The 26,226-nt window shown below is 44.0% G+C and overlaps 1 protein-coding gene across 1 annotated transcript in view; it reads right to left on the bottom strand.

The window, feature by feature from the left end:
• The window catches only part of tpp1 (tripeptidyl peptidase I), a 38,084-nt gene that overhangs the window by 3,859 nt on the left and 7,999 nt on the right, over positions 1 to 26,226 (bottom strand). Inside the window, exons 6-12 of the mRNA XM_070879414.1 lie at positions 23,372 to 23,550; positions 19,772 to 19,970; positions 17,074 to 17,262; positions 15,661 to 15,733; positions 11,775 to 11,895; positions 7,286 to 7,444; positions 6,843 to 6,980 (exon numbers count right to left, since the gene is read on the bottom strand). Coding sequence (XP_070735515.1) covers positions 6,843 to 6,980; positions 7,286 to 7,444; positions 11,775 to 11,895; positions 15,661 to 15,733; positions 17,074 to 17,262; positions 19,772 to 19,970; positions 23,372 to 23,550 — 1,058 coding nt within the window. The remainder of the gene's footprint in view (positions 1 to 6,842; positions 6,981 to 7,285; positions 7,445 to 11,774; positions 11,896 to 15,660; positions 15,734 to 17,073; positions 17,263 to 19,771; positions 19,971 to 23,371; positions 23,551 to 26,226) is intronic.

Raw genomic sequence — 26,226 nt, 5'->3', positions numbered from 1 at the left:
CTGGCATATTAGGTCTGTTCCCTAGCTATCAGGTTAAGACTATACTCTGCGCCTTGTCTCTGCGAATTAAGGTATTTTGTCAGTTCGTGGCATATACCCAGTTCGTATTTAACTATAAAAAGTAGAAACAAATTAATTTAGTAGTATATTTACATCAATTTTTGATTTAGTTAGATTGGCAAGTCCCAATTCCAATAATCCATCAACACAAGTGAAAAATATGAAATAAGTGTATATAAATATTTTCTGCTTAGTAACTTGATGAACTCAATTTACAAAGTATCTTTGTTCCAGTGTCAATGTTGCATTTATGTTATACTCTCAGTCTTCTGTTCTGTTCTCTATTTAAGACTCTAGGCTTTCATTTGCAAAGCAAAGTTTATGAGATGCACTTTCAGCATGCTCCCACACATGTTTTTCAATATACTGCACATTCAACAAGGTAATCGCACAAAAAACATTCTTCCACTTATTTTATCTACCACATCTTGAATTCTTCCTCTTAAGCAAACATTTTGGAGTCCAGGGCATTGCACATGGTTAATAGAGACCTCATTAAAATATATGAATCACTAATATCTTTCCTGTGGCTCTGATCATGGATAGCTTGGGGCATTCCGTATCTGGGAATTCTACTCAACTGATCTTGTTCATTTGTTTCTCATTGGGGTTTTGTAGTTGTTTATCAGTTACAGTGTGGACTACTTTGTGGATGGAAAGGAATTTGGCAGTGGGGAAGACTTCACCCACATGTGCAGGCACAGCAAGAGATTTGGAGTGCACCGGAAGAACTCTGCTTTATGGTCCCCTTCGATCTGTCCCAGCTCCTCACTTTCTTTCTCTTACTATCTTCCCTCAGTTGTTGGGCTCTCCCTGTAAATTTGTTACTCATTTTATTTCTGTGTCCGTTAACATCCTCTATTCCTGTCTCCTCTACATTGGGAAGACCAAACGCGGAGAGGGTGACCGCTTTGTGGAACACCTCCGTTCAGTCTGTAAAATCTTACAAAGGCCTTTGGGAGCGTCCTCCTCTGTTTAGGATGCCCCCAAAAGTTTGTCAACGTCCTTCGCCTGCTCCACGACAACACGCAGGCCGTGATCCTTATCAGCGGCTTCATTACAGAACCAATCCACGTCCGGACCGGGGTCAAACAGGGCTGCATCATCGCTCCAACCCTCTTCTCAATCTTCTCGCTGCCATGCTCCACCTCACAGTCAACAAGCTCCCCGCTGGAGTGGAACTAAACTACAGAACCAGTGGGAAGCTGTTTAACCTGCACCGCCTCCAGGCCAGGTTCAAGATCACCCCAACCTCTGTCGTTGAACTGCAGTACGCAGACGACGCCTGCGTCTGCATACATTCTGAGGCTGAACTCCAGGATATAATAGATGTATTCACTGAGGCATATGAAAGCATAGGCCTTCTGCTTAACATCCGTAAGACAAAGGTCCTCCACCAGCCTGTCCTCGCCGCACAGCACTGCCCCCCAGTGATCAAGATTCACGGCGTGGCCCTCGACAACGTGGACCACTTCCCATACCTCGGGAGCCTTTTATCAACAAAGGCAGACATTGATGCGGAGATTCAACGTCTCCTCCAGTGCGCCAGTGCAGCCTTTGGCCGCCTGAGGAAAAGAGTGTTTGAAGACCAGGCCCTTAAATCTACCACCAAACTCTTGGTATACAGGGCTGTTGTAATACCCGCCCTCCTGTATTGATCAGAGGCATGGACGATGTACAGAAGACACCGAATCGCTGGAGATATATCACCAACGCTGTCTCCACAAGATCCTGCAAATCCCCTGGGAGGACAGGCGCACCAACATCAGTGTCCTCGCCCAGACTAACATCCCCAGCATTGAAGCACTGACCACCCTCTATCAGCTTCGCTGGGCAGGCCACATAGTTCGCACGCCAGACACGAGACTCCGTAAGCAATTGCTCTATGCGGAGCTCCTTCACAGCAAACAAGCCAAAGGTGCGCAGCAGAAACATTACAAGGACACCCTCAAAGCCTCCCTGGTAAAGTGTGACATCACCACTGACACCTGGGAGTCCCTGGCCGAAGACTGCCCTAGGTGGAGAAAGTGCATCGGGGAGGGCGCTGAGCTCTTCGAATCTCAATGCCGCGAGCGTGAAGAGGTCAGTTCCCCCCCCCCCCTTCCCCCGACGAATGTCTGTTCCACCTGTGACAGGGTCTGTGGCTCTCCCATTGGACTGTTCAGCCACCAAAGGACTCTTTAGGAGTGGAAGCAAGTCTTCCTCGATTCCGAGGGACTGCCTATGATGATGATGACTATCCCCATTTCTCTCTGTCTTTGTATCTATTACATCCGCGTGCTTTCGCTAGTGATTTCTGCCAACTGCATCCTTTTCCACCAGCATTCTCTCACTCAACAGGACAGGGGCTACAGAGGCATGAACCAGTTTTACCCAGATTAAATGGTATGAATAAAAGAAACCCAGATTGGGATTTTAAAAAATTAACATTTCTAAATGGTGTCATCCTAATTTTCAGGTGTAGTTTGAAGATTGTTACTTCAAACTACATCTGGAAACTTGTAAAAAGTAATGTAAAACCTTTGAATTAATAGACCAAGTATAATAAATACTACTACAATAAATACTACAACAATAATTTGCATTTATATAGCTCATCTGTCACTGACCTCATCTCCTCCTCTGGATATCTTCCCTCCACAGCCACTAACCTCATAGTTCCCCAACCCCACACAGCCCACTTCTACTTCCTTCCCAAAATCCACAAACAGGATTGCCCTGGTAGACCCATCGTTTCAGCCTGTTCTTGCCTCACAGAACTGATTTCTTTCTATCTCGACTCTCTTTTTCTCCCCTTGTCCAGGCTCTTCCCACCTACATCCGCGACTCTTCCGACACCCTCCGCCGTTTCCTGGCCTCAAAAATCTCCTATTCACTATGGGCGTCCAATTCCTCTCCACCTCCATCCCCCACCAGGACAGCCTGAGGGCACACCGCTTCTTCAACAGAGGCCCAACCAGTCCCCATCCACCATCACTCTCCTCCACCTGGCTGAACTTGTTCTCACATTGAACAACTCCACTCACTTCCTCCGAATTAAAAGGTGTTGCTATGGGAACCCACATGGTCCAAGCTATGACCTTTGTGGGCTATGTGGAACATTCTTTGTTCCAGTCATACTCCGGTCCCTTCCCGTACCTCTTTTTCCGATACATTGGTGCCGTTTCTTGTTCGCACTCCTCAGTCACCTCCAACAACCCCTCCCCTTCCCGTGCAAGCGCAGGAGATGTAACACCTGCCCTTTTACCTCTTCCCCTCCCACCATCCAGGGCCCCAAACAGGAGAAAGTGATTTACTTGTACTACTTGCAATTTAGTATACTATATTCGCTGCTCACAATGCGGTCTCCTACATTGGGGAAACCAAACGCAGATAGAGTGACTGCTTTGTGGAACACCTCCGTTCAGTCCCTAAGCATGATCCCGAGCTTCCGGTTGCCTGTCACCTTTAATTCTCCGCTCCACTCCCACTCTGACCTCAGTTCTTGACCTCTTACACTGTCCCAACAAAGCTCAATGCAAGCTCTAGGAGCAGCACCTCATCTTTCGATTTGGCACTTTACAGCCTTCTCGAGTTAACATAGAGTTCAACAATTTCAGACCATAAACTTTACCCTTATTGTTCCAGATGGCAGCTGTTGATGATTCTGCCATTCCCATTTACACTTCTTCTAGACCCATCTTTTGTTTCTTTATTTGTCCCATTACCATCTCTTTTTGCTTTGTAATTTGTATTGAATGTTGTCATTTAATCACTCCTGCCTTCCACCCTATCACAGACCTTTCCTTTTCTGCCCCCCCCCCCGCCCCAACAATCCCATTTCCCTGCCCCTGCCCCTGCCCTTGCTTAAAATCTACTGCATGTTAACATTTCCCAGTTCTGATGAAAGGTCATCGACCTGAAAAATCAACTCTGTTGTTCTCTCCACAGACACTGCCTGACCTGCTGAGTATCTCCAACATTTTCTGTTTGTTTTTATTTCAGACTTCCAGTATCCACAGTATTTTGCTTTTGTATCTGCATTTAAGAAACAGGAGCAGGCCATTTGGCCCCTCGAGCATGCTCTGCCGTTCAATAAGATCATGGCTGATCTCATCATGGGCTCATGAAGCTCCACTTCCCTGCCCATTCCCCATAACCCTTGACTCCCTTATCATTCAAAAATCTGTCTCTCTCTGCCTTAAATATATTCAATGAAGCACCTTTTAACGTAGAAAAACTTCCTAGGGTACTTCAGAGATGTGAGCAGACAAAAGTGGATGCCAAACCAAACCAAGGAGGAAACATTAGGAGGTGGCTTGGTCAAAGAGGCGAATATGAAGTAGGGCAGGTGGGCAGAGGGATTTTGGATATGGAATTAGTGTGGAGTCTAGATGGCTGAAGGTACAGCTGCCAATAGTGGGTCAAAGGGCATAAGAACAAATAGGAGCAGGAGTAGGCCGTATGGCCCCTTGAGCCTGCTCCGCCATTTAATACGATCATGGCTGATGCGATCATGGATCGGGTCCACTTCCCTGCCTGCTCCCATAACCCCTTATCGGTTAAGAAACTGTCTATCTCTGTATTAAATTTATTCAATGACCCAGCTTCCACAGCTCTGAGGCAGCGAAATCCACAGATTTACAACTCTCAGAAGAAATTCTTCCTCATCTCAGTTTTAAGATTATGCCCCCTAGTTCTCGTCTCCCCTATCAGTGGAAACATCCTCTCTACATCCACCTGGTCAAGCCCCCTCATAATCTTATACATTTCAATAAGATCATCTCTCATTCTTCTGAATTCCAATGAGTAGAGGCCCAACCTCCTCAACCTTTCCTCATGTCATTCCTCTCATCTCCAGAATCAACCTACTGAACCTTCTCTCAACTGCCTCCAAAGCAAATATATCCTTTATTAAATATGGAAACCAAAACTACACAATATTCCAGGTGTGGCCTCACCAATACCCTGTATAACTGTAGCAAGACTTCCCTGCTTTTATACTCCATCCCCTTTGCAATAAAGACTAAGATTCCATTGGCCTTCCTGATCACTTGCTGTACCTGCATACTAACTTTTTGTATTTCATGCACCAGGACCCTCAGGTCCTGCTGTACTGCAGCACTAAGCAATTTTTCTCCATTTAAATAATAATTTGCTCTTCGATTTTTTTTTTTCTGCCGAAGTGCATAACCTCCCACTTTCCAACATTATACTCCAGCTGCCAAATTTTTTCCCACTCACTTAGCCTGTCTGTCCTTTTGCAGGTTTTTTATGTCCTCCTCACACATTGTTTTTTCTCCCATCTTTGTATCGAATGGGGGATGCATAAAAGACGAGAGTTTTTTGAGGCTTGTAGGTGGTTGCATACATAGGGCGGGGCAAAGCCATGAAGGGATTTAAGCATGAGTAAATTGGTGGAGGTCCAAGAGCCAATATAGGTGAGCAAGGACAAGTGATAGGTGAACAGTGCAGGATATGGAGAGTAGAGTTTTGGATAAGCTGAAGAATGCATTGGATGTGGAAATGATAATGGAATGGTGAGGGTTTTGCTGGCCGATAGGCCAAGGTGGACAGTGGTAGGTATCTTATGGAGGTGGAAGTATATTGTGATGAAGTATATTAGGGCTGGAAACTCAGCTCGGGGTTGGAATAGGTTGCTGAGGTTACGAACAGACAAGCTGAGCCAGTGGACGAGGAATGGGATGGAATTGGTGGCAAGAGTGCATATGTTTGTGATGGCATTGGTCATTGTTTCAAATGGAGGAAATTGTGGCTCATCCACAACTGGACATTGGACAAGCAGTCCAACACCCCACAGGCAGTGGAGAGGTAGAGCTGGGTGTTGCCAGCGTACATGTGGAAGCTAACCCCCATGCCTGCGGTTGTCATTGCCAAGGTGCAGCTTGTAGCTGCACCATAGTAACCAAGGAAAAAAGGAATCAGAAGTTTGTCTTGGGCTGTTGAGGAAGTAGTTATGCCCTTCCACATCAAAGGATCACAATCAACTTTCTAGATTTACTTAAATGATGCAACATTAAATGGCACAGACTTTTCCAGCACTGGTTGAGGAACAATCCCAGTCATATAAAATATGGGGGGTTCATTTTAATCGAAACTTCTGAACTGAAATGGGCAGGTTTGGGTTGGCTGCCCATTTTACCCTCTCTCCAATATTACTCTCGTGTGATGGTGCAACTGGCTGCTCCCCCTCAATGCAGCCCCATTCAAAGTAGCAACATTTTAAATTGATGTTATATACAGAATATTTCACAGTATGATTGCTTTGAAAGCAATTTGGATGTGCTTTTCTTTGATAAATGTAAGCATTTTATTTATGGGCTGCCTCATTTCAGTTCCTTTTTCATCTTTTGAAGTATGCTTTTAGATCCAGATCTAGACCTGTGTGACGAGATGAAAAAAGTTAAGTAAAGTGAGTTTTGGGAATCATCATCTTGTCCTTAGTTGGAGTGTAAGTCTCAGCACAAAGTTACTGACAATTTGAAAATAGTGGACAACGAAAGAGGCTGTCTTGTATGGGAACTGTGTGGTAAGGAGCATTATTCTAAAATTGGGATTAAGGCACATAGTTGCTGTAGTGTAGCTGCTGATTCTGAGATATACCAATAATTGATCTGGAAATCACTCTGTACTGCCACTATCTCAGAAACTAGAAACATTTATTATTCCCCCAGCAAGGACATCCTTATCTAGTTAAATTCATTCACATTACTTTTTATTAGAAAATATCAGGCAATAAACAAATTGTGGCAATTTTGAATCAATAGTCTTGTTGAACTTACATCAAAGAATGCCCCAGATGTACCATTCTCCTGTAATTTATAAAGCAATGGGTTTATGAAACCAAGAGCTGGAAGACCTTTTTGGAACCGGTGATCATTTATGAGGGCCAAGATACCACCAAAGACCGGAGTTGAGGCCTGCAGAGAAAACCAAAACCACATTAAATATTTCATTAAATAACAAAAGTCTCAAACGCATTTAGCCCAGTAATTATGTGCCTTTCAAGATCTTTATCAATGAATAAATCTCAGTCAGCACAGCAAGAGAAAGACTGAAGATATTACCAATTTGTAATCCATGCCAATGGTGGTTAAACGGCAATGGAACCGTCTTGTTGAAAACTGAATTTGATTTTTATGACTATAGTGATGTTATGGTGATTTAAAAAATCTCATTATGGTTAAGGGGTTTTAGGTACCATGTAAATAATGATTCAACTTACTGATGTCCCAGAAACAAAAGGAATAGGGATTAGATTGGACACAACCCAGTAGTTGTCAGATAGAGCTGCGACATCAGGATAGGCACGGCCACGAGCATTGTAGTAGGTATCTGGGGGAAGTGATTTCATCCTTTTGAGGTAAGACTTCACAGCAGCAGCCTGTAAGTGAAATTAGATATGTTTAGGGTAAAAGATGTGCCATATCACATCTACTTAGAACAGTCAAGAGTAACCTAAACTTTTTAAACCCATTAATATCTTGTACTAAAAGTACATTTTGGGGAGAATTAATTATCTTTTCCTTAGTTTTGATTTTTTTCATAATCTGCTTAATAAAATTAACTGACATTTTAGTCTATAGTGCATGACTGTTCTAGGGATAAAGACACAATGACAAACTCTGTTCAAGCCCTTGACCTGGAGATGGCGCTGTGAGTTGTGACTACCTTAATGGATTGTAAATAACATTTGGTCAAACGACAAGAATATGGTGAGATGTGAAAAAAAAATGTAATGTAAATTGGAAGACTGAAGCATTGAATGTCTCTTACTTGTTTTCTATCCTTTTCACATACATCAACACATGAAAGCTTGTTGGCACTCTAGTGCATTGTAACAAGGAATGGAGGGATGCTGGCTTGTACTTCCCTATGCGCTGAGTTCATATTCTCGTGCTAAGCACGTCTCCACAGGAAGAGAGTGCAAATGGTAGGGTGACTTATCCAAAGTATGTTTCATAGCATTAGTCTTCTAGCTCAAATTTCCATTCTTCAACAGTACCTGCATGAGTAGTACAAAAGTTGGATCTCTCTGGTCTGGCACCCTTTGGTCCGGCACCGGCACCGGTCCTGAGAATTTTCCGAACCATGGGAGGTCAACTGGTGACAACGACCCGGGAGCGTTCTGCGCAGAAGCCTACTGTGCAGCATTTAGTTGTTCAGAATCACTCTGTTTTTAATCCTCAGGCCCAGCTTCAGCGCCTCAGTCAGCTGCCTGCCTTTCCCTTCCCTTTCCTTGCCCAGCCCACTTCAATGAACACTAACACCTAAAAAAAACCCACATACATACACACAAAAAAACTAGCGATCAGAGATAAAGTCAAGGAGAGACGCCCACCCTTACACACGATCCTACTCCAGGCGCCAATCCGTGTGTAAGCCAGGAGCAGAGCCTGACTGGTGGAAGCGACAGCCTCCCCGCACCGAGGCGCCCGCACACATAACCACACACACAATAACTCCCACCCCGCCACCAGGGGGGAGGGGAAAATTTTGGCTCAGCACGGCGCTGCAGCCTTCAGAGCATGCGCACCTGCCGCCAATCAGGCAAGGAGAGGTGGCCTTGGCAGTGAGGAGCGTGTGTCAAACCACAGCACCAGCCAGTGTGTAAAACCTCCAGCTGGCCAGGGCAAGGCTACCAAGATTTGTCATGCAAAATGCATCACACGTGCGTTTTAACACGTGGAGCCACAATTTATTTTCCCCAATGGACACCCCCTATGCCAGGACTGATGCCGGACCAGGGATATTTCTGTACTAAAGAATCCCGGACTGAAGAGGTACTGCAGTTTAGTGCTCACTGCAGTACACTAGGGCATACTGCCTTTTTTAAACCAGTTTATGTTATGAGAAAGCAGGAATGGGGTACTGAAGTTGCAGGTTCAGCCATGAACTCATTGAATGGCGGTGCAGGCTCGAAGGGCCGAATGGCCTACTCCTGCACCTATTTTCTATGTATGTAACCCTTGGCAACCTGTATCACGCCACCACCAGAGGGCCTACCTGTTGGAGTCCCAAGGGATCCCAGCATCCCTTGGGAGCACTGTATATAAGCAGGCCTCCCACGCTGTATCAACACTCTGGAGTTCAATGAAAGGAGTTAAGGTCACACTTACTCATTGCATACAGTACTCCGTTTCATCCTTTATTATGAGCATAATAATTGGCGACGAGGTAACGAACAACTGCGCGAAAATGCAAAGAACTGTTGGTATCCTGGAGAAATTCTCAGAAGGGGACGATTGGGAGGCCTTCGTGGAGAGACTCGACCAATACTTCGTGGCCAACGAGCTGGAAGGGGACGAGAACGCTACCAAACGAAGAGCAATCCTCCTTACCGTCTGTGGGGCAACAACCTGTGGCCTCATGAAGAATCTTCTAGCTCCGGTGAAACCAACAACCAAATCCTATGAAGAGTTGCGTACGCTGGTCCGAGAGCACCTAAATCTGAAGGAAAGCGTTTTGATGGCGAGGTATTGGTTCTACAAGTGTCAACGGTCGGAGGGCCAGGAAGTTGCGAGCTACATCGCCGAACTAAGGCGCCTTGCAGGACATTGCTAATTCGATGGATTCCTTGAACAAATGCTAAGAGACTTTTTTGTGCTTGGCATTGGCCATGAGGTTATTCTTCACAAACTATTGACTTTGAAACACCGAATCTGAGCAAAGCCATAATGATAGCCCAGGCATTTATGTCCACCAGTGATAGCACCAAACAAATTTTGCAGTATTAAGAGGTTTCGGCTAGTACTGTGCACAAAGTAACGTCGTTCTCAAGCAGGAATATACATGGCAGAACGTACACGCCGGCTGCTCCATGACATCAGATGACCCAGAGTCCGCCATCAATCGTTAATGCGAGGCAGTTAACACCTTGTTGGCGTTGTGGAGGTGATCATGGGCCCCATCAATGCCGCTTCAAACACTATGCGTGCAACAGCTGCAGAACAATGGGACACCTCCAGCAAATGTGCAGACGAGCTGAAAACCCTGCACACCACCACGTTGCAGAGGAAGATCGATCCATGGTGGATCATGCTGAACTAGAGACTCGAACCGAGGAAGCAGAAGTGTACGGGGTACACATCTTCACCATGAAATGTCCACCGATCATGTTAAAAGTTGAACTGAATGGAATTCCAGTATCCATGGAACTGGACACGGATGCGAGTCAGTCTATAATGAGCAAAAAGGCCTTCGACAGGCTGTGGTGCAACAAGGCACACAGGCCCAAGCTCAGCCCCATTCACACCAAGCTAAGAACTTACACCAAAGAGCTGATCCCTGTAATTGGCAGCGCAGAAGTAAAAGTTTCCTATGATGGAGCAGTGCACGAACTCCCACTATGGATTGTGCCAGGGGATGGCCCCACACTGCTCGGCCGAAGCTGGCTGGGAAAAATCCGCTGGAACTGGGTCGACATCCGAGCGCTTTCGTCCGTTGACGACACCTCATGTGCCCAGGTTCTGAGCAGATTCCCATCGTTGTTCGAGCCAAGCATTGGAAGTTTCTCGGGGGCAAAGGTGCAGATCCAGTTGGTTCCCGGTACACAACCCATCCACAAGGCACGGCCGGACTGTATATGATGCAAGAGAAAGTGGAAATTGAGCTGGACAGGCTGCAGCGAGAAGGCATCATCGGCTGGTGGAATTCAATGAGTGGGCCAGTCTGATTGTCCCGGTACTCAAAGGTGACGGCACGGTCAGAATTTGTGGGGACTATAAGTAATGATTAACCGTATTTCACGACAGGACCAGTACCCGTTACCCAAGGCAGTCGACCTATTTGCGACCCTGGCTGGAGGAAAGACGTTCACCAAGTTGGACCAGACCTCGGCCTACATGACGCAGGAGCTGGAGGAATCTTCGAAAGGCCTCACCTGCACAAAGGTCTGTTGTCCGTTTGAGACTCGTTCGGCCGCGGCAATTTTCCAACGGAACATGGAGAGCCTGCTAAAGTCGGTTCCATGCGCCATGACAATCGACAAGGGAGCGAAAAGCCCCAGATCGTCTCTTCCTGTAAATAAGTGTACTATTGACTTTACGAGAGAGTGATGTTATGTATGTAACCCTTGGCAACCTGTATCACACCACCACCAGAAGGCCTACCTGTTGGAGTCCCAAGGGATCCCAGCATCCCTTGGGAGCACTGTATATAAGCAAGCCTCCCATGCTGTACCAACATTCTGGAGTTTAATTAAAGGAGCTAAGGTCACACTTACTCATTGCATACAGTACTCAGTTTCATCCTTTATTATGAGCATAATAGTTTAGGCATGTCTTCTATCCAGAAACAGTGTTTTAAAGAAATAATGCTCTTCTAAAATTATTATCCATCATTTCGGAGTTAAAGACACACTTCAGTCTCAAAGGGGCCATATGTTGGAGATTCTACTGTACTTCATAAAACCAAGAAAAATTTTGTTGAATAGAACTCGAGCTGCATTGGAATCATAAATCACAAGATTAAGCTTTATGGAGATTAGGCCAGATTAATCCTGATCAGCCTAGTCTGCAAAGCTTTTGTTCTGGTACCACCAGGCAACAGTGCAGTAGATGAGACATTCAACACTACTACATTATTGAAACGAGTCAACATCTCGTAACTATCTCAGGTTAATCCTATGTCTGCATTGCCTAGGGATACCTGTTCATTAGGAAGTTACCTTCAGTAAAACAAAAATCAATCTTGTGATCAGCTGGTTTACTTACCTGGTAGTCTGGCATCTTAAACACATTACTGAATCCACCACCACTGATGTAGTCCGTGACCTCAGATGTAATCTGAAATGGATTCTTGAAAGAAGTTCCTCCCACAGTTGTAACATATGGACTGAAAGAAGTTTTATAATTGGTTACTTCTGAGCATCATACACAACGATGATGTTCATTCCAATGGCATGCTCTATGATGGGCATTTTCCCCTCCCGAAATCCGTAATTCTGTTAATTTCTTTTGTAACTATTATTAATCTTTAACTAAATGTTGCCTTCTGCATGGATATAATTTCTGTAAAATGCATTTAAAACTGTACAGTAAACAGATTAAATATGTAATAAGAAATAAATACATAAAACATAAAAGGGGCAATCTTCAACTAACAATCACCCACATCTCGCCTACAAATCGAGTGACCAGCAGAGGAAAGATCGGCTGGGCACCTCCCACACCCCTTTGACACCCAATGTCCAACTGATTCAATTTTCAGGTTGGCCTTCACACTGGACTTCCTAACACTCTTGCTCATAATGGATGAGAGGCTGTTTAAATATGCAAATATGGGTCTTATGTCAATTGTAGCATCCCGATTGCAATTTTTATGTACAAATGGGCAGAGTGTATGCCGAGCATGCTAGGCCCAGTTATAACGGGCGTTGAGCGGCAGTCTTTAAAGGAACTTGAATAGGCCATTCAGGTCATTGACCTGAAACGTTATCTCTTGTTTTTCTCTCTACAGGTGCTGCCTGACCTGAGTATTTCGAGCATTTTTCAGTTTTTATATCAAAGATCTTCGCGCTTGTTCTTGTGCCCCTGTGGTTGGCAACACCCTCCCACCCCCAAACCTTCCATCCAGTTTTGAGTAGGAGCCAGATGATTTTTATTTAACCAAAATGGTAAGCTGCAGTGAAGGAGCATGTTTGGTGCCTGCAGCTTGCCAGCTGAGTTCAATTGAGGCCTGAATCTGAAAATGGTTTGGGCCCCCTCATCGTGGCTTGGGGTGGGGTCCCCGCCCACATTGAACGCAGGTTGAAAATCTCCCCCTATATTTCCCTCCTTCTCTAGGTTCCTCTGTACAACACATGGCATGCCAGCTCCTTCTACCAGGTCTCTGCCAACGTAGCACTGCAACCAGCAACTAGGTGCTGTGTATTGGGCAGGGTGACAACATTTTCTAATTTTGGTACCCTTGGTGTGGGGAGTCACTTAACTTCTCAAGACTTAACACGACTGAGCACTGGTGGTTGTGGACATCATTGTGCATCCCAACTCTTCATTGGAGTGCCAATGTGCCACCTTTTATTTATTACCAATTCTAATTTAGCACATTAGAGTTCACAATTGGTTCTTGCAACAAAAATATTAATCGGGTCAGCAGGAACTCAACATTTCGAGCTTTATCCAGATTGTTAAAGGATAGAAACATAGAAACATAGAAAATAGGTGCAGGAGTAGGCCATTCGGCCCTTCGAGCCTGCACCGCCATTCAATGAGCTCATGGCTGAACATGCAACTTCAGTACCCCATTCCTGCTTTCTCACCAGACCCTTTGATCCCCCTTGTAGTAAGGACTACATCTAACTCCTTTTTGAATATATTTAGTGAATTGGCCTCAACAAAAGTAAAGAGACAACATAAAACTAAAAAAAAAAAGCATACAAAAATGCAAAAAATAGCACAGATCCTGCCAAATATGAAAGATACAAAGAACAGCAAAGGGTGACAAAACAGATAGTATGAAATAAACTTGCAAAGGATATCAAAATCAACACAAATCTTTTTTAAATGATATTAGGGAAAACAGGATGGTCAGGAACAATGTTGGCCCCTTGCAAACTAATGTTGGTGATATTGTCAAGGACAATAAGGAAATAGCGGACATGTTGAATAATTACTTTACAGTGGAGGAAGAATGCCGGAAATCCCAAGGAAACTAATATTGAATCAGGGGCAGGGAATCACCAAAATTAACGTAAGCAAATTAACAGTAATGAAGACAATAATGGCAGTAAAGAGTGACAAATCACAAGGACCAGATGGTTTTGATCCCAGGGTTTTAAAGGAAGTGGGTGAGTATATTGCAGGTGCCCCAACTATAAGTTTCCAACGTTCTCTTGATTCAGGAACTGTTCCTTTAGATTGGAAAATTGTGCTTGTCACTCCGGTATTTAAGAATGGTAAAGGAGGGAAACCAGGGAATTATAGACCAGTTAGCCCAACATCTGTTGACGAGAAATTACAAGGCTAGGGTGACTAAACACCTTGAAAACTTTCAGTTGATCAGAGAGAGCTAACATGTTTTTGTAAAAGGTAGTGGACAGGGGAATGTCGATGGATGTTATTTATATGGACTTCCCGAAACCATTTGATAGTCACTCATAAGACACTGTAAACTAAGATTCAAGCCCATGGAATTTGTCATGTATTCAACCAGCATTGTAACCCATGTATAATCTGACCTAAGTTGTACACTGTGAGAACACTGACCACTAGGTGGTGAACTTGTGGGAGACACTCCTAACCTAGACCTTCAGATATAAAAGGGGAAGCTCCACCCACTTCCTTCACTTGAGTGCTATGAAATAAAGGACAGGTCACAGACCGACCTTCTCTCAAGCATGGGCCTCGTGTGCATTTATACTGTATAGTAAGGACGTATCAATGGCGACAAGAAACTGGGATTTAAACCACGCGAGCATGGCCACTAGCAGAACAGACGAGAGGTACTGTGTTAAGGAATGGTTGGGACAGAGAGTCAACATTGTTAAAGCAGCACACAGTTCTCCGGGCAATAACAGGGGCAGTCAGGGACGATCGATTGGCAAGGGACCTTTTGTTTCAAACAGCAGCTCATGCTGGAGGCGGGGAGGCACACACTCAGTCGGAGTTTACAGAGGTGAGCAAAATACCTGCAGAAATGAACGCTGGGGGAAATCGCTGGAAGCTGAAGTTCAGCGAGTTCATGTGGAGCACGTATACAGTTCATACACCAGGACACCACCGATAATGATGAAAGTGCTCCTCAATAGCATCCCAGTATCAATGGAGCTAGACACAGGGGCCAGCCAGTCCCTGATGGGTATCAAACACTTCGAAAAGTTGTGGGCGTCCAAGGCAAGGAGGCCAAAATTATCGCCGATTGACGCACAGCTATGGACTTACATAAAGCAGATCATTCCGGTGTTAGGCAGCACCACGGTAGTCGTGACCCACAAAGATTTGGAGAACAGACTGCCACTCTGGATTGTCCCAGGGGACGATCCCGCACTACTGGGGAGGAGTTGGCTTACTGTCATGAACTAGAAATGGGGCGATGTCAATGTAATTTCCTCTGTGGAGCGAGTATCATGCTCACAGATCCTAGACAAATTTGACTCATTATTTCAACCCGGCATTGGCACTTTCATGGGGGCCAACGTAGTGATTCACATAAACCCGGACGCCAGGCCAGTACACCACAAGGCCAGAGCGGTGCCGTACGTGATGCGGGAAAAGATAGAAGGCGAATTGGACCGCCTGCTGAGGGAAGGCATCATCTCGCCAGTCGAATTCAGTGACTGGGCGAGCCCGATTGTGCCGGTGCTCAAGGCGGATGGGTCGGTCAGGATATGTGGCGATTACAAGGCCACCATCAATCCGGTGTCACTCCAAGACCAGTACCCGCTACCAAGAGCGGAGGATAAATAGGTTGTTGCTGGAGAACAATACTGGGTTGTGAAATACGTAAATAATTAAGTCACTTGTGATTTATTAAATGTTAAGATGTGAAAAATGCATATTCGTTAGCTAGAATATGTAAGTGTTTGGTCTTACAAAACATGTGGTGGAATACTACAAACTGACTCATTAAAAAAGCTGCACAATGTATTTGAGTCATTACCTAGATGCAGGAAAGCTTGGTCTGAAGATATTTATACCTTTTCTAACTTCTCTGCAGCCTGCACCATCATCACCTATCACAAAAGGCAAGTGAGAACATGAGAACATAAGAAATAGAAGCAGGAGTAGGCCATTTGGCGCCTCGAGCCTGCTCCACCATTTAATAAGTGTTAAACTTTAACTGGCATTATCCCTTCCATCAATTTTAATAACTTTCACAATGTAAAAATCACTATAGTATGCTGTATATTTAGAGTTCAAGGAACATGCTGAACTATATCTCCCATCTCAATGCTCATCAGTTCCATGAAAATAAAAGGGCCGACTTTCGGTGTGGGAATTGGCGTGTGTGTCCCGATAGCATCAGGAAACAACACTGCCATTTAAAATAGGCCCTTGCTCCTCCGAATTCAGGCAAGTACAAACAGTGAGGACGGGAACACGTTGGGAATACAGTGCAACCCCACCCCACAACCCAGCCCCCCCCTCCCACACCCACACACCCCACCCCACCCAAAAACACGCACACAAAAAATATACCCTTTTGGGTGGTGTAGTTAAGAGACTACTGCTGTTTGTAAAACAAGCTGATAAATATCCTTTCCATGAATTCTTTATATGGGGCTTTAAACTAAAAGCCAAGCTAATTGAAGTACAAAACACAATATACTGTTCATTACTAGAACTAAAGCAGATACAGGTTGAACTTCTCATATCCGGCATCCTCGGGACCTGTGCCGGATAAGGGATTTTGCTGGACAAGGGGAGGTCAAATTGGATGGTACACGTACTGAGCAAGGGGATATTGGGGCAGGCTGGCTGGGAGTGTGGCAGAAAGATCATGGTGGTGGTGGTGGGGGGGATCGCGGGGTCAGGCCAGCGATTACAGGAGTGGGCAGCGAGGAAGGCCTTCAATTTGTTCATGTTGGAGCGGCAGGGAATGGTGCCGAATAAGGGGTGGTGCCGGATAAGGGAGTCCCGGATAAGGGAGGTTCAATCTGTACTATTCATTACTGTAACTAAAGCAGACTATCTGACATTGATATTTTAGACTACAATGAAGCTAGAAATTAGAAACCAAATATCCTTTAATTTCAAACTTGTAGCACTAAATAATCAAAAATTAACAAGTTTCAAGTGTTCTCTTCTGCATAATTAAAACTATACTCTATGTGTACAAATATGTAAAAGATATTCAGCTCATTATTTCTTTCAGTCCTCATGGGGCCAAATAAACATCTCACAATTCACCAACGACCACGGTAGTTGGAAGTGTTTAGGTTGTGACGAATCTATAGAAAAGGCACTCTCAATTCCAAGTTCCAGTGCATCATATGATGACTGGTTTAAAACCAAAGGAAGAAAATCTTGCTTTAAAAGCAATTTGCCATCAGATCCAAAGAAAAATACTTACCAGAAGCAAACAGTATTGTGAGCCCACGGACACCAGCCTTCATTAACTCGTTGTTGATTCGCTTCAAATATGCCACAGACAGACTGTCCTCATCATCTCCATAACTGACGGAGTGGACCCATGGAATAGATGACATATTGCTCAATAAAATCATCCAATCCAGAAATGGTTCCTGGGATTCATGTCTTCCTGTAAGGGTCAGATTACTGTACATATCAACAACAGTTAACTCTTTACCTGCAGTCATTCGAAGATTAAAGTACATGTGCAGCATCGAGAATCTGGAAACCCTCGAGACCGAGGCCGTTCCGGATTCCGGACTTTTCCGGACATTTGGTCGTCTTTTTGACGTCACGAATCCAGAAGCACCAGAGCCCAGGTTCGGGTATTTCGGAACAGCAGAAAGGTGGGGGTCCTGCGGAGGAGCTGTTCCGGCCACCGTTCCCGTCGATGAGGTCATCAGGCGGGGCCCCGCCGCAGAGCGGCAGTGTGGGCGGGGGGGCCTCGCCGCGGAGGGGCAGTGCGGGTAGGGGCCCCACCGCGGAGGGGCTGTGCAGGCGGGGGCCCCACCGCGGAGGAGATGTTTGGGCGAGGAGGCCCAGAGATAAGGGCAGTGGCAGCCTGACGTCGGCATGTTTGGATTCCAGAACATTTATGGATTCCGGACGACGCTGCCACTGATTGGTCCAGATTCCGGAACTCCGGATTTTCGATGCTGCACCTGTATTACGAAATTGTTCAGTTTAGAGTAGGGTGAATTTAAGATAACCAAAGAACAGTAAATAATATACTACTGCAGCATATGAACACACTGGAAGCCCCATCTTAATCAGTTCTGCTCAGCAAACTAGCTACAATGTGTCACAAATTGATCTTGTGCTTGTGTGGGTGATGAGGGACTAATGTCAGAATAATCTTTTATTTTATACACACTAAACCTTAAAACCCACAAAGGCAAGCAGAGCCCACAAGTCACAGTGACTCAAGTTTCCATGTACAAAGATTCAATCTGCCAACGTGTGGCCCCATATGGAATTAAAATGCAGCTGCAGGACTTGGGCCCACCATTGGGCTGAGTTGCCGTTTTCAAGTGCACAGCTGTGTGGAGTGCTGCCACAAAGATCATTGCTTCCACTAGAACTCAGCTAAAGTGTCATCACAGAAATGGCCTCTTCACAGAAGAAGAGCATGGGGTTGAACAAGTAAACATTAAGGGAAGTTAAATCACTTTAACACAACTGGAGGCTTTGAATCTGTGCACACACAACCCTAAAATTATGACATTTATGGCACTTGCCAAGGTTTTTCAGGTCTTCTAGTTACAATGTCAATACAGAATAAGCACAAGAAATTATACAAACCCACTCTGAAATATGAACGGGTAGGGAAGATGTACAAACTTACAAATTGCAGAATCCCTCTGTAACTCAGGATGCTGAGTACCCTGTCAGCACCGCAGCTCCTTCAACTCACTGGCCGACATCATGGTGTCAATAGTCACTCCGGTAAAATTCACTGTTTGATTGTAAGTCCTTCCAGCCATTTGTCCTGCCCAGCCCCCAACTCATTGGCTAACACAGTGGTGTCAATAGTCACCCCGATCTTGGGTCTGCTTCAAATGCTTATCTATTCTTCCTTTAAGAGATGCAATGATCTTTGCCTCAACTACTCCCTGTGGCAAAGCATTGAATTATCTAACGTTTAAAAGGAAACTCCTTAATTTCTCTCTTCACTCTTAGTGAAGTTACTGAAATATATATATATATGACAAATGTCCAGCAAATATCCCTTCCAGGAATTCATGGGGACTTACAATATCTTATTTTCAAGGATTTATTCTTATAAGTGGTCTATAATAAGAGATAAGGGTCAAACATATTCTAAGAAGATTTGTTATATTGGAATTTGGTTGCTTTGGAAGTTTGCTATCAAATTCATAATTACATATTTAACCAACATTTCTCAAAAGAATATTATATCTGTACAGCTAGATCTTTACATCCTGCCAAGTAATTACTAAACAGACTTATAACAAATAAATGTGAACTTTGTATCACTAACATCGTGTGACTAACCACAAGCTAAATGTCACAAGCTAAATGTCACAAGCTGTGCAAAAGCAGAAGTATCTTGAGGTTACACATTAGATGTAAATGTTTTGTTTTAAACAAATCAAAACCACTAGAGTTAAAATTACCAGATGGCACATACTTGGCTGAATAAGTAGTGAAAGACAAATGCCTCAAGAAGGACACACAAAAGTATGACTAAACTGTCACAATTGCTCTACACGGAGCTCCTTCATGGCAAACGGGCCAAAGGTGTGCAGTGGAAACGTTACAAGGACACCCTCAAAGCCTCGTTGGTGAAATACGACATTACCACTGACAGCTGGGAGTCCCTGGCCGAAGACGGCCCTCAGTGGAGAAAGTGCATCCGGGAGGGTGCTAAGCTCTTCTCTTCACGCTTGCAGCGTTGAGATTCGGTCAGGCGCAGGCAGCGGAAGGAGCGTGTGGTAAATCAGTGCCACCTCCCTCCCCCTTCCCCCCGACGAATATCTGTCCTACCTGTGACAAGGTCTGTGTTGGACTGTTCAGCCACCAAAGAACTCATTTTAAGAGTAGAAGCAAGTCTTCCTCGATTCCAAGGGACTGTCTATGATGATGACTAGTAAATAGGAAATTCAATAAAAACCTACCTACATTACTGAAGACCCAGGTAGTTATGTTTGCACCAGTACTCATAATGTATTCCACATCCAGGCTGGCTTCCAAGCCTGCCTTTATACCTCCTTGGGATCCAATCACATTATCGACTTTTGTGTGGTGAACAAAGCTGGTGCCAAATAATTGCATAAACTCTGCGAGGTCCATCTGGTGGAAATACTGCTCCAGGAACTGAAGGATAAAACAGTTAAGACCCAATTAATTTGCAGAAATATACTACAGATCAACTGAACTGAGAATTCTATCATTTTTATTACAGCCCACCATCATTTCATTTTAATGAAAGTCTGATAAAGCCAAATTTTTGAAACTTCAGACAGAAACAAAAAAATTAAGGAAATAAATGTATAAAATGACCTCTTATAATTCATTAGGTCAGTCACAAGCATGTCTATCCTGCTGAATGCTCACCAATTTGTTCAGGAACTAAGAACATAAGAAATAGGAGCAGCAATAGGCCATTTGGCCCCTCGAGCCGGCTCCACCATTTAATAAGATCATGGCTGATCTGATCATGGGCTCAGCTCCACTTTCCTGCCCGCTCCCCATAACCCTATTTACTTCCTTAATCGCTCAAAAATCTGTCTCTATCTCCGCCTTAAATATATTCAATGATCCAGCCTCCATGGCTCTCTGGGGCAGAGAATACCACAGATTTACAACCCTCAGAGAAAAAATTTCTCCTTATCTCAGTTTTAAATGGGCGATCCCTTATTCTGAAACTATGCCCCCTAGTTCTAGATTCCACGAGTGGAAACATCCTCTCTGCATCTATTTTGTTGAGCCGTCTCATTATCTTATATGTTTCAATAAGATCACCTCTCATTCTTCTAAACTCCAATGAGTACAGACCCAATCTGCTCAACCTTTCTTCATAAGTCAACCCCTTCATCTCAGGAATCAACCTTGTGAACCTGCTCTGAACTGCCTCCAATGCAAATGTATCCCTCCTTAAATAAGGAGGCCAAAACTGCATGCAGTACCCTAGATGTGGCCTCACCAACACCCTGTTCAGTTGCAGCAGGACTTCTCTGCTTTTATACTCCAGCCCTCTTGCAATAAAGGCCGACATTCCATTTGCCTTCCTGATTACTTGCTGTACGTGCATACTAACTTTTTGTGTTTCATGCACAAGGACCCCCAGGTCCCTCTGTAGTACAGCTTTTTGTAATTTTTCTCCATTTAAATAATAATTTGCTTTTTTATTTTTTCTGCCAAAGCAGATTACCACACTTTCCCACATTATACTCCATCTGCCAAATTTTTGCCCACTCACTTAGCCTGTCTATATCCCTTTGTAGATTTTTTGTGTACTCACAACTTGCTTTCCCACCCATCTTAGTATTATCAAACTACACTACACTCGGTCCCTTCATCCAAATCATTAATATAGATTGTAAATAATTGAGGCCCCAGCACCGATCCCTGCGGCACCCCACTTGTTAGCATTTGCCACCGGAAAATGACCCGTTTATCCAGACTCTGTTTTCTGTTAGTTAGCCAATCCTCTATCCATGCTAATATATTACCCCCAACACCAACCCCATGAACTTTTATCTGGTGCAGTAACCTTTTATGTGGCACCTTATCGAATGCCTTCTGGAAATCCAAATACACCACATCCACTGGTTCCCCCTTATCCACCCTGCTTGTTACATCCTCAAAGAACTCCAGCAAATTTGTCAAACATGATTTCCCTTTAATAAAACAATGCTGACTCTGCTTGACTGAATTATGCCTTCCCAAATGTCCTGCTACTACTTCCTTAATAATAGACTCCAGCATTTTCCCAACGACAATTGTTAGGCTAACTAGTCTATAGTTTCCTGCTTTCTGTCGGTTTCCTTTTTTCAAACCGCTAGGAATTCCCCAGAATCCAGGGAATTTTGGTAGATTACAACCAATGCATCCACTATCTCTGCAGCCACTTCTTTTAAGACCCTAGGATGCAAGCCAGAGGACTTGTCCACCTTTAGTCTCATTATTTTACCGAGTACTTCTTCTTTAGTAACAGTGATTGTTTTAAGTTCCTCCCTCCCTGTAGCCCCTTCATTATTCACTATTTGGCTTCAGGATCCTCTGTGGTCTTGCTCCACCCTCTCTGGGGAATCTCCGGCCCTGTGTTCCAGCTCACATCTTCCATTCCTCTGACTTTAATCTTTCAACCCCTGCTCTCTGAATTATTTTCCAAAACTGTACAAGCTCCTCACCATCACCCAGCTTCCCACAATTCTATCTCTTCAACCACATCTTTTTTCTCTCCCCTGCCCCCCCAAATTCCTTCGCTTTCTATTCAGTGTCCGCCTCTCCCCTTTTGAACACAGTAACTTTACCCAAGGACGCTGTTGTTTGAGGCTCAACAGTGGTTGATTTCCTCTGAGACACATGCTGCATATTTCTAGGTGCAAAATACTCATTTAACTAATAGACAATAGGGAAGTTTAGAGCAGGGGTTCTCAACCGGGGGCCCGTGCCCCACCAAAAATAACCAGATTCTATACAACAGCTCACCCCTCACACACTCCGATTGGTTGAAGGACCTACTCGGGCCTCCAGCCCCTCTTCCAATTGGTTTGGAGCTCATGTCAATTATCCAGGCAGCGTGTGCTGAGCATGCGCTGGCTGGTGGAGATGCAGCGGGTAAGAGGTGTGGGGGGAATGGGTTAATAAACCCCGGGGGGACCGATTCCCGGGTTTGCTCCAGCCCGAAAGCACAGTGTAAGCACCAAACTCTGGGAGCAACAGCAAGTGCTGGGAACTCTCTGGGAACGTCTGTAAATGAAGAGAAATGGCGACGGGTCAGGGTAAGTTCCCCATACTTTCCAGAGTGCCTCTCCTAGCCTTGGTATCCCCAACCCTAAATCTAACATCCTAACTGTAATCCTGATCCCGATCCCTAACCTGTTAAATCATAACCCGAAATACTACTGTAATCCCCAACCCCTATCTGTAACAACCTAATCATAGTCTCAAGGTTTAACATACAAACTTTAGGAATTAGTGATACAGTGTGTAAGATTTCAAATCTTTCCATGACTTCATCCCTCCTTATCTCTAATCTTCACCAGCCCTACAACCCTCCGAGATATCTGCACTCCTCCTGTAACGGCCTTTTGAGTATCCCCGATTTTAATCACTCCACCATTGGCAGCCATGCCTTTAGCTGCCAAGGCCCCAAGCTCTGGAATTCCCTCCCTAAATCTCTTCGCCTCGCTACTTCACTTTCCTCCTTCATGGCGTTCATTAGAACCTATCTTTATCCAAGCTTTTGGTCATCTGCCCTAATATCTCCTCATGTAGCTCGGTGTCACATTTTATTTGATAAAGCTCCTGTGCCTTGGGATATTTTATTACGTTAAAGGTGCTATAACAATTTATATTTATATAGCGCCTTTAAGGTAATAAAACATTACAAAATATATAAATACAAGTTGTGTGGTGTTATGGGGGTCCGTGGAATTTTTATCACGTGGGAGGGAGGCTGCAGAAGCAAAATAGTTGAGAACCCTGGTTTAGAGGATTATATTGAAGTGCAGCTTACCAATGGGTTTAAAATGATTTCATTAACATACCTGTGCCACTGCTTGACTGTTATTCTCATGAGACCCAATATCACTTGCAGTGAGGTTGTATCGCTTTCTCACAACAGCAGGTGTCACTCCCAAGTGAAAGTTTGCTTCTGTATACTGGCTAGCTTTCCACGCCTTGCTTATCACAGTCTTTTGCGAAGGGAATCGGTGCACACCTCCAACTATGATAAATATATATTTTAAAACATGCAAGTATATAATTTACCTTCTGAAAAGCAGTATTTTCCACTAAAACCTTCATTCCATAACTTGGGATGATTTACTATGTTAAAGGCACTATATAAATGCAAGTTGTTGTTGGAATAGACCTGCTTTAAAGAAAGAGTGAAAGTGAACTTAGTACTTAACAGACAAGAAAATACCTTGGAAAGGATGGGCTGTTATATTAGACCACTGCACGCGAGCACTAGTGTCTTGCATCAAAGCAAGGTAGGTGCAAAGTCGAGGCCTAGTGAGGAAACACTACACAGAGTTGCACTAAGCTGCTCTGGCATACCTCATAGTGGCCATTTCAGAGGTGGATTATTGGAGAACTGCATATAGCATTACTGGAGACCTTGGAGCAGGTCACCCACTGCATGGAGATGGGGAAGTGTGGAAGATACAAATTAAAAAAAGAGCTGGAGAAAGTACATTTAAAAACTAACTTAGATTGATGATGGAATCTGAAGTCAGATTAAAGAAATGAGAAACAATAACTAAATTATTGTTCTGGAAGATTTTAATGATCTCTATCGATTGGGACAGAGAGTGATAAAATGGAGAAAAGAGAATGGAATTCCTAAAATGTGTACAAGAGTCCTTCCTCAAACAGTCTGTCAGCAGGCCTGCAAAGGCAGAAGTGCTGTTAGATCTGATAGGAGTATTGAAAAGATCAGATAGATAAGTTAAAGGTGGGTGAGAAGTAACCACGATATGGTAATATTTAAGATGCAACTAGAAAGGGGAAAAGTCAGGACAAAAACTAGAAAACCAGGTTGGATTAGGTTAGCATTTAGAAAGATGAGTGAACTAGTTACGATAAGGTCAAAGGAGAAATTGGCACTCAGAGATAGCAAAGGTGCAGAATAAGTATATTAAATTAAAAAAGGAAACCACTGGTAGTTTTAGAATGCTATGAACTACTGGTAGTTTTAGAATGCTATGAACTGTCAATTTGTAGAAGATGATCAAAAAATGGCAAAGGTATTTAATAAGTACTTCGCATCGGTTTTTATCAAAGAGAAAACATCCCAATAGTGGATGATCAAGGGGCTATAGGGAGGGAGGAACTTAATACAATCACTATCACTAATGAAGTAGTACTTGGTAAAATAATGGGACTAAAGGCGGACAAGTGCCCTGGAACTTATGGCTTACATCCCAGGGTCTTAAAAGAAGTGGCTGCAGAGATAGTGGATGCATTGGTTATAAAATTCCCTGGATTCTGGGGCGGTCCCAGCGTATTGGAAAACCGCAAATGTAACACCCCCATTTTAAAAAGGAGGCAGACAAAAAGCAGGAAACGATAGACCAGTTAGCCTAACATCTGTCATTGGGAAAATGCTGGAGTCCATTATTAAGGAAGCAGTAGCGGGACATGTGGAAAAGCAGAATTCAATCAAGCAGAGTCAGCATGGTTTTATGAAAGGGAAATCATGTTTGACAAATTTGCTGGAGTTCTTTGAGGAGGTAACGAGCAGGGTGGATATGGGGGAACCAGTGGATGATGTGTATTTGAATTTCCAGAAGGCATTCGATAAGGTGTCACATAAAAGGTTACTGCACAAGATAAAAGTTCACGAAGTTGGGGGTAATATATTAGCCTGGATAGAGGATTGGCTAACTAACAGAAAAGAGAGAGTCTGGATAAATGGGTCATTTTCCAGTTGGCAAACAATGACTAGTGGGGTGCCGCAGGGATCGGTGCTGGATCCTCAACTATTTACAATCTATATTAATGACTTGGATGAAGGGTCCGAGTGTAATGTAGCCAAGTTTGCTGATGATACAAAGATAGGTGGGAAAGCAAATTGTGAGGAGGGCACAAAAAATCTGCAAAGGGATATAGACAGGCTAAGTGAGTGGGCAAAAATTTAGCAGATGGAGTATAATGTGGGAAAATGTGAGGTTATCCACTTTGGCAGAAATAATAGAAAAGCAAATTATAATTTAAATGGAGAAAATTGCAAAGTGCTGCAGTACAGGTGGACCTAGGGTCATTTTTTGTGTTTCACGCACAGTTAGTATGCAGGTACAGCAAATAATCAGGAAGGCAAATGGAATGCTGGCTTTTATTGCAAGGGGCTAGAGTATAAAAGCAGAGAAGTCCTGCTACAACTGTACAGGGTATTGGTAAGGCTACTGTGTACAGTTTTGGTCTCCGTATTTAAGGAAGGATATACTTGAATTGGATGCTGTTCAGAGAAGGTTCACTAGGCTGATTCCAGAGATGAGGGGGTTGACTTATGAAGAAAGGTTGAGTAGGTTGGGCCAATACACATTGGAGTTCAGAAGAATGAGAGGTGATCTTATTGAAACATATAAGATAATTAGAGGGCAACCACAAGGTGGATGCAGAGAGGATATTTCCACTCATAAGGGAAATTAAAACTAGGAGGCATAGTTTCAGAATAAGGGGCCACCCATTTAAAACTGAGATGAGGAGAAATTTCTTCTCTGAGGGTTGTAAATCTATGGAATTCTCTGCCCCAGAGAGCTGTGGAGACTGGGTCATTGAATATATTCAGACGTAGACAGATTTTTGAGCGATAAGGGAGTTAAGGTTATGGGGAGCGGGCAGGGAAGTGGAGCTGAGTCCATGATCAGATCAGCCATGAACTTATTGAATGGTGGAA

Source organism: Pristiophorus japonicus, chromosome 4 (genome assembly GCF_044704955.1).
Source record: "Pristiophorus japonicus isolate sPriJap1 chromosome 4, sPriJap1.hap1, whole genome shotgun sequence".
NCBI classification, from domain to species: Eukaryota; Metazoa; Chordata; class Chondrichthyes; family Pristiophoridae; genus Pristiophorus; species Pristiophorus japonicus.
The sequence above is the reverse complement of the archived record's forward strand: the minus strand, read 5'-3'. Positions and strand labels throughout refer to the sequence as shown.